Source organism: Nicotiana attenuata, unplaced genomic scaffold (assembly GCF_001879085.1).
Source record: "Nicotiana attenuata strain UT unplaced genomic scaffold, NIATTr2, whole genome shotgun sequence".
In the NCBI taxonomy this organism is placed as follows: Eukaryota; Viridiplantae; Streptophyta; class Magnoliopsida; order Solanales; family Solanaceae; genus Nicotiana; species Nicotiana attenuata.
In genome coordinates this window covers 101,761-115,155 of record NW_017672892.1, presented here as the reverse complement: position 1 = coordinate 115,155, position 13,395 = coordinate 101,761, and the positions used below count along the sequence as shown (strand labels likewise).

Sequence of the window (13,395 nt, the reverse complement as noted above, 5' to 3'; positions counted from 1 at the left end):
TAACGGACGGGGAACAGAATGAATTTTTTTGTTAACGGCTTATTTGGGGGCGAATTATTCAATTTTCTTAACAGATAATCCGTTAACCCGTTAAGAATATATATATATATATATATATATATAGAGTCGGGTGCAATCGCAGAAATTAGCATTCCACATCCGACACAGTAAGCATTGTAGTTTTCAAAATTGCATGAAATTAGGAGACTTACACTTTATTAGCTCTTCCTCTCCTGAATAGTTCTGGATTGGGATGATAAGAAAGCAAATTTCAACTATGAAGGACTGATATTTGAGATGATATACAATCTTTTCGCAACTGCATGCCTATATGAGAGAGTTGTATTGCTTCTCTACTATGTAATAACAATATTTTCAAATGGTGTATCAGTTTGTTTCGAAAAATAACTGATTCCTCATGAATAGGAAATTGTTGGCGTATCTGCAGGACAACAGAAGAAGTAATGAACCCAAATGCATATTCACCAATGCGTGGATGCCTTATTATGGCGACCTCCTTGTAAGCTTGTTTCTTCTAATCTGCAATACAATAGGAGGTAGAGTACCCATCATCAATCTCCCACCGAAATCCATTTCTTAAAGTAATAAGGCAAAAAAATTGAGCATTATAGTTGTTCTGTGCTTAGTCAAGAAATATAAAAGAACAATGCAAGAGTACTGCTAAGCTTAGGAATTTTATTTTGAGTCCGCGTTAAGCAAACAATTAATTAATGCACGCAATACAGATTGAATTAGGCTGATAAACCGCCCGATAAGAGCTAAACCGATACAAATCCGCCCGATATCTTATCGGGTGCCTAGCGGATTAATACATTTAAGAGCCGATAACCGATAAGCCAAATCGTTAAGAGTAAATAACCGCCCAATCCGCCCGATAAACAGCCCCAGGAGTAGGGCTCAAGCTTGAGCTACAATGGTGGAACCATGGAGGGTTCTCGAAGGAGAACAGGGAAAATAGAGGAGAGAGAATAGTCGGTTATGTGTGAAAAAGAACTGATTGAATTGTATTAGAAACTCAACTGAGTATATATACATATTACATGTAGGACCCAATACTAACCATCTAAAGCTATGCTAATACACACCTAACTGGCTATTAACATAATGATAAATACAATACACTATCTCAATACCTCCCCCCCCCCCTCAAGTTGGAGTTGGAGGTGAAGATGTCACAGTCAACTTGCTCAGCACTGCTGCATGCTTGACTCCAGTAAGTGCTTTGGTTAAAACATCAGCGAGTTGATTATCAGTCCCAACATGATGAAGGGAAACCAACCCTTCTTGCAATTTGTCTCGCACAAAGTGATAGTTTACTTCAATATGTTTGGTCCGCTCGTGGAAAACAGGAGTACGAGCTATATGTAGAGCAGATTGACTGTCACAGAACATTGTGACAGGTGAAGGAAAAGGAACAGTAAGCTCAGTAAACAGTCTGCACAACCACACCAGTTCTCCAACTACATTTCTTAGGGCTCTATACTCTGCTTCAGCAGAAGAAAGAGAGATGGTAGCTTGCTTCTTGGACTTCCAACTAATGTGACTGTCACCAAGTAATACTAGATATCCACTGACAGATTTCCTAGAATCTGGGAAGGCAGCCCAATCAGAGTCACAATATCCTCTAACTGTGCAATCTGGATTTGCAGACAAAGAGATGTCAAGAGTAGGATCAACTTTCATATATCTAAGTAAGTGATAGGCAGCCTTGAAGTGAGGTTCCCTGGGATCTTGCATGAATTGACTGAGGTGCTGGACACTATAGGCAATGTCTAGCCTTGTATTTGTTAGGAAGTTCAGCTTTCCTATCAAGGTTCTGTAGACAGAAGGATCTGCTAAGGGTATACCTTCCTTTGCTTGAAGTTTGACTGTAGGATCCAATGGTGAGCTGAAGGAACTAACATGAAGGAATTCATACTCCTTCAGTAGGTCAAGAGCAAATTTTCTCTGAGAGATTATCACACCATCTTCCTTGTAGAGAACCTCTAAACCCAGGAAATAATGCAGTCGACGCAAGTCCTTGATCTTGAACTGAGCATGTAGAAAAGCCTTCAAACAGTTGATTTCTTCTGGATTATTCCCTGTGACAATTACATTATCTACGTAGACAACAACATATATAGCATAGGAGTCAGATTTCTTGTAAAACAAAGAGTAATCATTGAGGGAATGTACATAGCCCTTGGAACACAATGCCTCAGCCAACTTGTTATACCACCATCGACTGGCTTATTTCAAGCCATACAATGATTTGTGCAGCTTACATACTAGGCCAGGTGTGTCAATCAGCAGACCAGGAGGCAGGTCCATATACACTTCCTCATGTAAATCGCCATGAAGGAAGGCATTATTGACGTCAAGTTGGAAGATACCCAATGCTTCTTCACTGCAGTTGCTATAAGTGCTCTAATAGTTGTCATTTTTACAACAGGTGAGAAAGTCTCAGTGTAATCAACACCAGCCTATTGTGTATACCCCTTTACTACTAACCTGGCCTTGAACCTCTCAATACTACCATCAACTTTGTGTTTGACCTTATATACCCATCGACAGCCTATAGGTTTCTTCCCTGGAGGTAAGGGAACTAGGTCCCAAGTGTGGTTGGCATGAAGAGCTTCAAACTCTAGTGACATAGCTGCTTGCCAAGCATGATTCAAGGCTGCTTCTGCATAAGATCTTGGTTCACTATCATGGCAAACACTTTGAACAAGTTGCTGACTATCAAGGACCAATGAGTTTAAGGGGACATGATGATGTTTGGAGAAAAGAGCATTGAGAGAAAAAGAAGAATCTGGATTGGATGTAGTAGCAGGAGGAGTTGGATTAGAAGCGCAGGATGAGCAGTAGGGTATAAGTTGGGTAAAGAGTATACCTAGTCTTCTAGATGAACAGGTAAATGATGTTCCCTAGTAGATCTTCTAGGTTCATGATCTTCTTGAATGTGAGGTGTTGGAGGAATTACAGGAGATTCTGGCGAAGAGGGACAACTAGGAGGTGATACTGTTACAGGTGAGGGCACATTGGAGGTGTGAACTGAATGTGGTAGTGGTCTAGATACTCAGTCACTTGGGTGTGTTGTAGGAGGTGGCACATCTACTGTGCAAGGAGCAGAATTGAGTACTAATGGAAAAGAAGAGGAGGAAGTAGGTAGGATAGCAAAGGGGAAGATGTGCTCATGGAAGATTACATCTCTAGAAATATGAATCCTTTTGGTGGCCAGATTTAATACCTTGTACCCTTTAGTTTCATAAGGATATCCCACTAAGACATGGGGAGTGGTCCTAGGTTCAAATTTGTCTCTATGGACTTTAGGTATGGTAGGAAAACACAAGCATCCAAAGCTTCTCAAATGGGAATATTTTGGTGCTTTATTGTAGAGGATCTTAATTGGGCATTTATTCTTTAGGTAAGTGGTGAGAAGTCTGTTTATAATGTGTGTTGCAGCCAATACACATTCACCCCAGTATTGTAAAGGCAACTTGGACTGAAAAAGGAGTGTCCTGACAGTTTCCAAGAGGTACTTATGTTTCCTCTCCACAACTCCATTTTGTTGAGAAGTATAGGGACATGTTTTTTGATGAACTATTCCCTTAGAGTGAAAGAATGATAAGGCTTCCATGTTGACAAATTCTGAACCATTATCAGATCTAAGGTACTTGACAGTGGAATTGAAGTGGGTTTCAACTAAGGAGATAAAATTTTGGATGACTTGTAAGACATTGCTCTTGCTACTCAAGAGGTGAGTCCAAGTGGCCCTGCTATAATCATCCACTAAGGTGAGAAAGTATTTATACTTATCATGAGTGGCAATGTGGTAGGGTCCTCAGAGGTCTGCATTGAAGAAGTTCAAAAATGGAAGTAGTAGTGCTAGTCCTATGGGGAAATGCAAGTCTCGGTTGTCTAGCCATAGGACAAATGGAGCAGAGGAAAGGTTGTTTGATTGAGAACTGAACAGGGATAAAAGATATCCCCCTCATTTTGATAAAGGGCACATGGCCTAATCTGTAATGCCACAACAAATCATCTTGATTCTTGTTAGACAAAAAAGAATTTGAAGGAATGCACTGAGTTTTATTACTGATGGAATTATTTACAAAAGACTGTGAATTGTAAATGGGAACATTTACAGATGATTTAGAATGCTGACAGTGCAAACTATTTACATCAGAAGAATTAGACAAAACAGAACAGGAAACAGGTAAAGAGGCATGTGTAGCAGAGCATGAATTTTTCAGACAGCTTGAACATAGAAGGTACAAGCCATCTTTGACCTTACCAATCTCCAGAGGCCTCTTCATTGAAGGGGCCTGCAGAAGACAAAGAAAATCAGAGAAGGCAATCAAACCTTTAAGTTGAGAAGCTAAAGAGTGAATTGAAATAAGATTGTACTTGAAGGATGGAACATATAGGACTCTATGTAGAACAATGTTTGGTGCTAATGTGGCAGTTCCAATTTCTGTGACTTTAACTCTATAGCCATTTGGCAGTGTAATTAACATAGGATACACTAAGGTTTTAATGTGAATGAGTAAGGATTTATTAAAGGTCATATGGTTAGAAGCACCAGAGTCTAAGATCCAAATGTCAGCCCTTGATTTAAAGCATTTACATGAAAGTAGGCCAAAATCAAAAGAAAGGACAGAAGCAGAACAAGCAAAAATACCTGCGAAGTTCACAGCTCCACCAATCACATTGTTGTCTGAACTATCTCCTCTAGTGCTGGTCTGAAAGTGTTGGAGCAAAGTCACCAACTGCCCATACTGCTCCTTAGTGAGACTCACATTGGAATTTCTACTTTGAGTCTGTGTTTCTTCACCTTTCATAGAAAATGAATCGAGTGGAATAATGTGTACATTAGCTGCAGTCCTTTTGCCTTTATTGTACTTGGGATTCTGATTGAAATCCTGCGAATAGCCATGGAGTTTGAAGCATTTCTCTCTAGTATGGCCAGTACGTTTGCAGTGATCACGAAGGGACAAGGTCTAGTACTCGTGGAGGGATAATTGTTTGGAGAGTAGTTAGTTATGAAATTGTTATGTACAGGTGTTCGTTGTTGAAGCTATTTTGCGAAGCTACATTAGCATTCAAAGAAGCAGAGTCGAGCATGAGTTGATTATGTGGCTTCACTTCTCGCTGTTTTTCTTCCTGAATTAACAAAGAGAAGGCCTGTGCCATAGAAGGTAGTGGATTCATCATGAGTATACTACCTCGCACTGTGGTATACACTTCGTTCAAACCCATGAGAAACTGAATGAGTCTTCTATCTTGTTCAGCCTTGTGCATATTCTCTTTAGCCCCACAAGTGCATTGACAACTACACTGTGACTTGGCATTTATCATGCTCAGTTCTTCCCAAAGCTTCTTCATTTTCGTATAATATCCAATAACATCAAGGGTTCCCTGAGCTAGATCAATGATTTCCTTTTGGATTTGATACAATTTGGTATCGTTAGTCTGATCGTACCTATTTTCCAACTCTCTCCAAAGTTCAAAAGCATTATTAGCATACTCAACACTATCAACGGTTTCCTTGCATAGAGAATTCAGGATTCATGAGGTTACCATATCGTCGCACCTCTCCCACTAACGAAATTGTGGAGAATCTAGGTCTGGTCGTTTGTACTTGCTAGTGATGAATCCTATTTTATTTTTGACTGAGAGGGCTCTAAGAACGCTTCTTCTCCAGGAACGGTATCCAACGCCATTGAACGGAGCCGTCACCAACATCGCACCAGGATTATCCGATGGATGCATGTAAAATGGGCAGCTTGGGTAGACTCCGGGATCAGTACCGGCGACATAAGTTGAATCAGTCGATTCAACTCCAGAATCATTGTTTGGATCAAGGATATCCATGAGAAAACAGTATCAATTTGTCGAAAAGAAAATGAAACGAGAAGAAGAGAATGTCAGATCGAGAAAAAATTAGGGCAAAAGACGGAGATTGTGATTGTGGTTCTAGAATCTAAAAAAAACTAAGAGAAATTGGAGAGAATAGTGAGTAGAATACCTCGCTCTGATACCATGTAAAGATGTAAAAGCATCAGAGGAATAGGGCTCAAGCTTGAGCTACAATGGTGGAACCATGGAGGGTTCTCGAAGGAGAACAGGGAAAACAGAGGAGAGAGAATAGTCGGTTATGTGTGAAAAAGAACTGATTGAATTGTATTAGAAACTCAACTGAGTATATATACATATTACATGTGGGACCCAATACTAACCATCTAAAACTATGCTAATACACACCTAACTGACTACTAACATAATGATAAATACAATACACTATCTCAATATTAACTTCTATATCCTAACAAATTGAAACTTGAAAAAATCCTCGGCGTTCTTCATACAAGTTCTTTTCTTGATCTAGTTTAGAGGGTGTTTGGATTGACTTATAAAAAGTAGCTTTTAAGCTAAAAGTCAAAAGCCATAAGTTGGCAATACCCAATTTTTGGCTTTTGGCTTATTTTTGTACTTTTTAAGCCTAAAAGTAAGTGCTTTTAATCACTTTTTATCATTGCCAAACAACACACAAACTAAAAAAGTGCTTAAAAGCCAATAAGCACTTAAAAATAAGCCAATCCAAACACCCTCTTAATTAGAAACACATTTTCCAGATAATATGATAGCTATACAAATATTTGAGTAATTCAAACTTTAGAGTTAGCATGACGTTTTGCACTTTTTTAATTTTGTTATTACAAGTGTAACTAAGGGTGGCAAACAAGAAGGTTGGGACGAATATGAGACGGGTTGAACACGGGTAATGAAAAAACGGATAAATTATCTGACCCTACCCATATTTAATATGGATAAAAAAAAGGTTAACCGACGGATAATATGGATAACCATATTATCCATGACTACATGAATATGATCACTTTTGGGAGAATTTCTCCCAAACTTGAGGAACCCCCAATTTGAGATTTTACAAATGTAAAAGTTAAACCCATTAATTAACCATTGGTTATTCATTTTCTAAATGGACTATGGTTCTTATCCATAACTATCCCGTTTTTAAGAAATTCATTATTCAACCTATTTTTTAGTGAATAATATGGATCGTTAACTATTTTCTTTTAACCATTTCACCACCCCTAAGTGTAACAGTCAAATTATCTTTACCAAAAATATAATAATAGAGATTAGGCAGAGTTAAGAATTCAGAACGCACCAAGCGGAAAGAGGAGATAACAAGTCATGCTCAGAAATTAAAGCTATATTAAAACCTTAGAAACAAACACTTGTGTATAACTCATGTACACGCTTGCAAGTCTTAATTTTTCGTAACTGACTTCAGAAGGCCTCACCAAATGCCAAAAGAGGTTTTCTCATACTTGTCTTTTAGCAAGTCTTATGAGGTCGATCATTACTAAGTTAAACAACCAGCAGCCAGTGAATAGTCATTAATACCCCTTCTGATTTCTTGGTAGATATATCTCATATGAGGGCACAAGAATGTTTTGATACTGACTTCAAACCAAGAATGTCCTGAAAAGTAACACTATCATCAATTAGAATCTTTTCTGTGGAATTATTTCTTTCCTTAGTCATTTTCTCCTTTTTTTCTACTAGTACTCTTTCACTATTTTCATACAATAATGAGTGCGAAGGTTGAACATCTCACTAGAGTTTCTGAAATTCCGTGAAATATTTTCAGCTTCATAATCAAAAATTCAGTGGACTAAATTAAACTCTTCAAGAACTCAAAATTTTTTAAGAAATTCCATCTTCTTAAAAGCCTGTAGAAGTAGACAAAACATGACAACAGACTCACAAATATTTATTCTCTTTTTGTTGTAGCATAGACCATAACTCCTTTAATTTCCCCAGCCTACCTCCATCTTCCCAACTCCTCCTTTTTACCATGATGAAACAGCCGCTAGAATTATCTGAATGTTCTTCACAAAGTTCTCCTTCTTTATCCATTGAAAATAACTTAAAAGATCATAGCAATAAATCTGGAGGGGTAAGACCATATGTAAGATCCAAAATGCCGAGACTTCGATGGACACAAGATCTTCATCGCAGCTTTGTGCATGCTGTTGAGAGACTTGGTGGAGAAGATCGTACGCTACCTCTCTCTCTCTTTTTTCCCTTAATTTTCTTGCATGAAAATTACATGCAATTGAATGAGCTAGCTATATATAGAAGTGCATGAAAAGGGGTCAATTTTTTATTTCTTAAGGAAAGTTTTTCATTATTCTTTAAAAAGGGGAGTGGACCAATGATAACTTTAGGAGAAAAGTATCATTAGCTAGCTAGGAAAAGAGTTGGTTACGTTTCTAAATATTCTTGGCTATTATTTGTTGATTGTTGTATTTAATTTAGGAGCAACTCCAAAAATGGTGCTACAATTAATGGATGTGAAAGGCCTGACCATATCTCACGTAAAGAGTCACCTTCAGGTTAGAGACAAAGCTTTCTTAAAGAAGAGTTTGGAAATGCATGATTGTCCCTTTTTTGTTTTCTATATTCTGCTTTGTTTATGTAGTTAATTTTAAGATGTATTTTGATATGTGCAGATGTACAGAAGCATGAAGCATGAACAGATGATACAAGGTATGTATTTGCTTCTTTGGATCATAACTCAAGTTTCCTTGTATGTTTTGTGTTTGTGTATGTGTACTATATATGTGAAGGAGTTAGGCAAAAGTTATCACCTTTTTTATTTGGGCTTCTTTGAACTTCTTTTTTTTCATTTGGGGTATTATCACATTTAGCACGCGTCAGAAATTATTTACATTTGCTAGCCGAAAAAGTATATCAAATTTGTATAATTTTTGTATATAACATACAAAATGAATATATATATATACAAAAAATATATAAAAATTATACACTTTTTTCTGCTATCATTTTGAGAGTGGCTATACCGTGTCATTTTTCCTTGCATCTTTAAACTTCTTTAAAATTTCTAGTCCTTAAACGGGAGAATTTAAAGGTTTGACTGGCTTGATGAAGCTTGATTTTATAATCCAAAGAAACAGAGTCAATTGAATGCCATAAGTTTTATCCATTACATTAAATAATACAAATAGTAATTAAAATAGTGACTAATGATGCAATCAAGAAAAGATAGAGAATTCCATTTCAGGAATCTTTTTATGTTTTATTTGACCTTTGTGCTTTGCTCACTCCAGTTATATTCCGTAGGATAACGCCTTTTAGTAGTTACTGAAAGCGCAAGGCCCTTAGAACTCGTAGTACTCTATGACTATTGGCTAGCAAGGCCAAAATTGAGAATTCCCTTTAATTTAATTCCCATTTTCATCTTTTTTGATTTGGGTAGAGTTTATTTTGATGAGTTAAAATATGTGCAAGACATAGCCAATGTGGTGGTCGTTGCATAACAAAAGTGTTCACATAATAGAATGCGGATTCAGAATTTGAAATTAATATGTTTGGATGAATGAATCTATATGGTACGACTTACGAGTTAAGCCCAAACGAGTGAAAATTTGTTTTGTTGCAGCTGAAGCAGAAGCTGCAAATGGGAGTAAAAGGAATAGAAGGGATGGTCCAGAGCAAATGAATTATCATCACTACTATTATGGCAAAGCCTTGTTTGATGCCCATTCGTCGAGTACAGTAACCTGCAGTAACTATGCGGACCAGCTTGCCTCTACGCCTACTATTTTGCCTCCTTCATGGTTCGTAAAGCTTCTTTAATCTCTTTTTTTTAAACCATTCGGTACCCATTGATCTGATCTGGCTAATTTGGAGTCGTGCCATATAAGGTCCATCGAGAAAAAACACTCTTTATGAGAAATACGTTCCCATGATTCGAGACCTTTGGTTATAAAAGCGGAGGGATCTCATCCATCCCATCACATCCCTTGATGGTCAAATTGTTTTCTTTCCTCCTCTATGAATTCGTTTAGTTTTTCATGTACACAATAATTACTGGTAATAACTGGCAAGCTGTCCTTAATAAGTGGAATTAGTAATATGAAGAAAAAAAATATGACAAATTATACAGATTGCGCGAATCCGTGTCTCTTGCTCAATTAGGTCCAGTTTTTTTTTTTCTTGGTTACGCATAAACACTAAAAAGAACGGCATAGCCTTCAACCTTCCCCTTGTTTTAATTGAACAGGAAACATATGCAAGAGACCATGGAAAATAAGATCATGGAATTGGACGGAAAGTCTAATCGTTGCACCATGTTCAGGGATTTCTTCAATGGTCACAATGTTCAAGTAATTATAAACGAAATCTCTGGTTTTCCTTAAGTTATAATTCTTTAAAGTGATACAATAAATTGGAAGCATTATTGTAAGATTGGTACCTATGACTATTTAACTAATTAGTAGATTTTTTTTTCCTGCTTTTTACAGGATATTGGCGACGGGAATAAAGTGGTAGGAGAAGGTAGCAGTTTGTCAAATAAGAGTCCATCTGCAGAAGATGAAGATTTCTCCAGTAGCACCATGTCCTTAGAGCCATCTGCCAGTTTTGATGTCAATAATCTATCTCTTGAGCTCACCCTCGCTTAATATCTTTTTGTCTGTTCTAATCCCTGAAGAGAAAGAGAGAGGAACAAAAAAACTTATAATCCTTATTTGACTCTCTTTCTCTTTTTATGGGCTAATCCAAGGAAGTAATTAACCTTGTTTTTTGTTCGTGGAATCAAACTACGTACCGAGCTGGGTTAGAACTCAATTTGTACTTAAATCAGTTTTCTAATCTACCGGAGACTTGTTTCAAATTTATGCACTTAAGCTTCATTCTTATGGTTACGTCTCTCAGCATAATTCTAGACTTATTAATAGCTAACAAGCAAAATGTCTTGATATATGTAAACTAAAACAAGTTGACCGCGGTCTACGATACTTTCTTCTGTCTCTCTATTAATAATTGGTCTATCAAAAATATTCTTTACGTAACAATGAATGTGACAAGTACTCGTATTTTCACCTATGATGAATTCATGACTAGCTATCTTCCTAAAAATTGAATGTTAAGTTGTTATTTGTTTGCTGTGTGTTAGACTTAGGTTGATCATGAAGTCGAGATGGTGTTGATTAAGGTATCTTAATGAAAGGATCGATGTAGTTGGCTTCTTCTCTTTCCTTTCTCTAATACAAGAATGCACGCACTATATGCATGAGCTACTGATGTTCCTACCTTTAACATTCTTCATTATTGTATCAATTTCTCGACATCTATATAACTTCAGCTCACAAACCCAAATTTCTCACACTCAAAACATAATTTATCTCTCTTAGTTTATACGACTACAGATCGAAAATGGCAACCAAGATTCTCGTTATCGTTCTTATGATCACCAGTATTCTTGCTTACCCTACAAACGCGCGGAGCCTTGCAATGGAGGCAAAAGCAGCAGCTGATGAGCAGAAGGAATATTTTCGGCACCCTTTGCCGCCACTTTTTGGTGGTTTTGGTGGACTTAGAGGTGGAATAAGGCCTCCGTTTGGTTTAGGAGCAGGTGTTGGTGGGTTTGGAGGTGGTTTTGGTCCTTTTATTGGAGGTGGTGGAACAAGTACTATTGGAGCTGGAACTGGACTTGGTTCTAGCATTGGAGGAGGCTTTAATATTGGTGACAATGGTGGCAATAATCCTGATGCTAATGCTGAACTTGGTGCAGGTCATGACCTAAGTGAAGGAGGTGATGCAGCAATTGGACATGACCAGCCTTAAATTAACGCACAAACTATATAGTATGTTTAATTTCTATGAGCTAGAACAAATAATATAGTAGTGACTTCAAGTCGCATAGATAACCATATATTTGTGTTCTTTTTGTTGGAAAATTAGTAATATCTCAAAAGGTAATGTCCATCTTGGTTTGAAAATTCTTTTCTCTTTGAAATATTATTTACATCTATTTATTAGTTAGTAAATTATTTTACATTTAATAGAGTCAAACTAGCTGTTACTAGCCGTTATCTAGCCGTTAACTAGCCGTTGGAAAAACACTTATATAAACATGGTGTATGGAGAGCTAAATACACACTTTCTAATACAACTTTCTGAATCATCTTTTTCTCCTATATGCTGGGTTTCTTTCTTGCACTACTAGAAATCCGGTAAATACCGACCAAAAAAACCGGCCAACTTTGGTCGGTTATGGCCAATTACCGACCAAAATGCGACCAAATACGCTTGGACGGTATTTTGACGGTCGTTTTAATATACCAACCAAAGTTGGTCGGAAATTACCGACCAACGTTGGTCGGTAAATTAAATTCAAAAAAAAAAAAAAATATTGCAAAAAAATACCGATCAAAGTTGGTCGGTTTTTTAATTATGTAATCAAAAGATTCACTGTCTGGGAATCGAACCGGGGTGTGTACTGTGGCAGGATACCATTCTACCACTAGACCATTGGTGCATTTTGTTTTAAGATTGTCTTTTTATTTATTTATACTCTTTAATTGTATTTTTGCACGAAAATAACTGACCAAAGTTGGTCGGTTTTAATAAAAAATAAAATTACCGATCAAAGTTGGTCGGTTTTTTAAAATGACCGGCCTTATTTACCGACCAAAGTTTGTAGGTTTTTTTAAATATTAATTTTTATATATTTTAATTGTAAAAACCGACCAAAGTTGATCGGTTTCTTGAAAAATAAATTTTGGTGGGACACAAAAATAGTTTCCCACATTTTTGCGCCAAAGAAAACCGACCAAAGTTGGTCGGTTTCGTAAAAAAAATTAAAAATTAAAATATTTTGAAAACCGACCAACTTTGGTCGGTTTTTGGCCGGTTTTTTTACCGACCAAAGTTGGTCGATTTTTCTTGGTCGGTTTTTGCCGAATTTCTAGTAATGTTGAGTTTTCTGTTAATTCTGTTCCTAGTTTAATAACTGGAAGAGCTTGTTGAATCCTGGGGATACGCCTAATTTTATTTATCACTGTGCGGCGAAATATCCTTAAGGACAGTGTCCTTGACACGCCTCAAGCTAATTCTTATTCTCCATAACCAATATTTTTCCAACAATCTTAAGGATATTTCCACATTTTTTTTATTATGGAGAATCAAATTTGACGCTGTCCAAGTTATTGTTCTAATTCTAAAAATGAAACCTACACTTCATATTTGCACAATGGTCTTATGGAGAATACCATTCTTTATTGAAATTATTTTAGTGAGCAACGGAATATTAATCACGTTACTTTTTCAATTTTGTGCATTGTCGCATTATGGAGGATAAACTGCATTACAAAATTAAGGTACACTTTTTATAGTATTTAAATGCGCCTAAGCCTACAAATATGTAGACTTTATTGTTATCCATTTTTGAAAATCTTGAAAGCTCTAAGATAGTGAGCTTAAATTTATTCTTCAATTTTACCAAATTTGAGTTTTGAATTTGGTGTGTTACAAATAAAAGCATGATTGATTTCA

The 13,395-nt window shown here is 36.8% G+C and overlaps 2 protein-coding genes across 2 annotated transcripts; both read left to right on the top strand.

Moving 5' to 3' along the window:
* Nucleotides 1–7,505: 7,505 nt before the first annotated feature.
* Nucleotides 7,506–10,736, top strand: LOC109214841 (transcription repressor KAN1-like). The gene is made up of 6 exons (XM_019378794.1): nucleotides 7,506–8,090; nucleotides 8,353–8,429; nucleotides 8,547–8,583; nucleotides 9,497–9,674; nucleotides 10,121–10,223; nucleotides 10,362–10,736. Exons 1-6 carry the CDS (start codon nucleotides 7,889–7,891, stop codon nucleotides 10,518–10,520), a joined length of 756 nt encoding a protein of 251 aa, XP_019234339.1. The 5' UTR covers nucleotides 7,506–7,888; the 3' UTR covers nucleotides 10,521–10,736.
* Nucleotides 10,737–11,274: 538 nt separating this feature from the next.
* LOC109214840 (glycine-rich cell wall structural protein-like) lies at nucleotides 11,275–11,685 on the top strand. The gene has a single exon (XM_019378793.1). It carries the CDS (start codon nucleotides 11,275–11,277, stop codon nucleotides 11,683–11,685), a length of 411 nt encoding a protein of 136 aa, XP_019234338.1.
* Nucleotides 11,686–13,395: the final 1,710 nt, after the last annotated feature.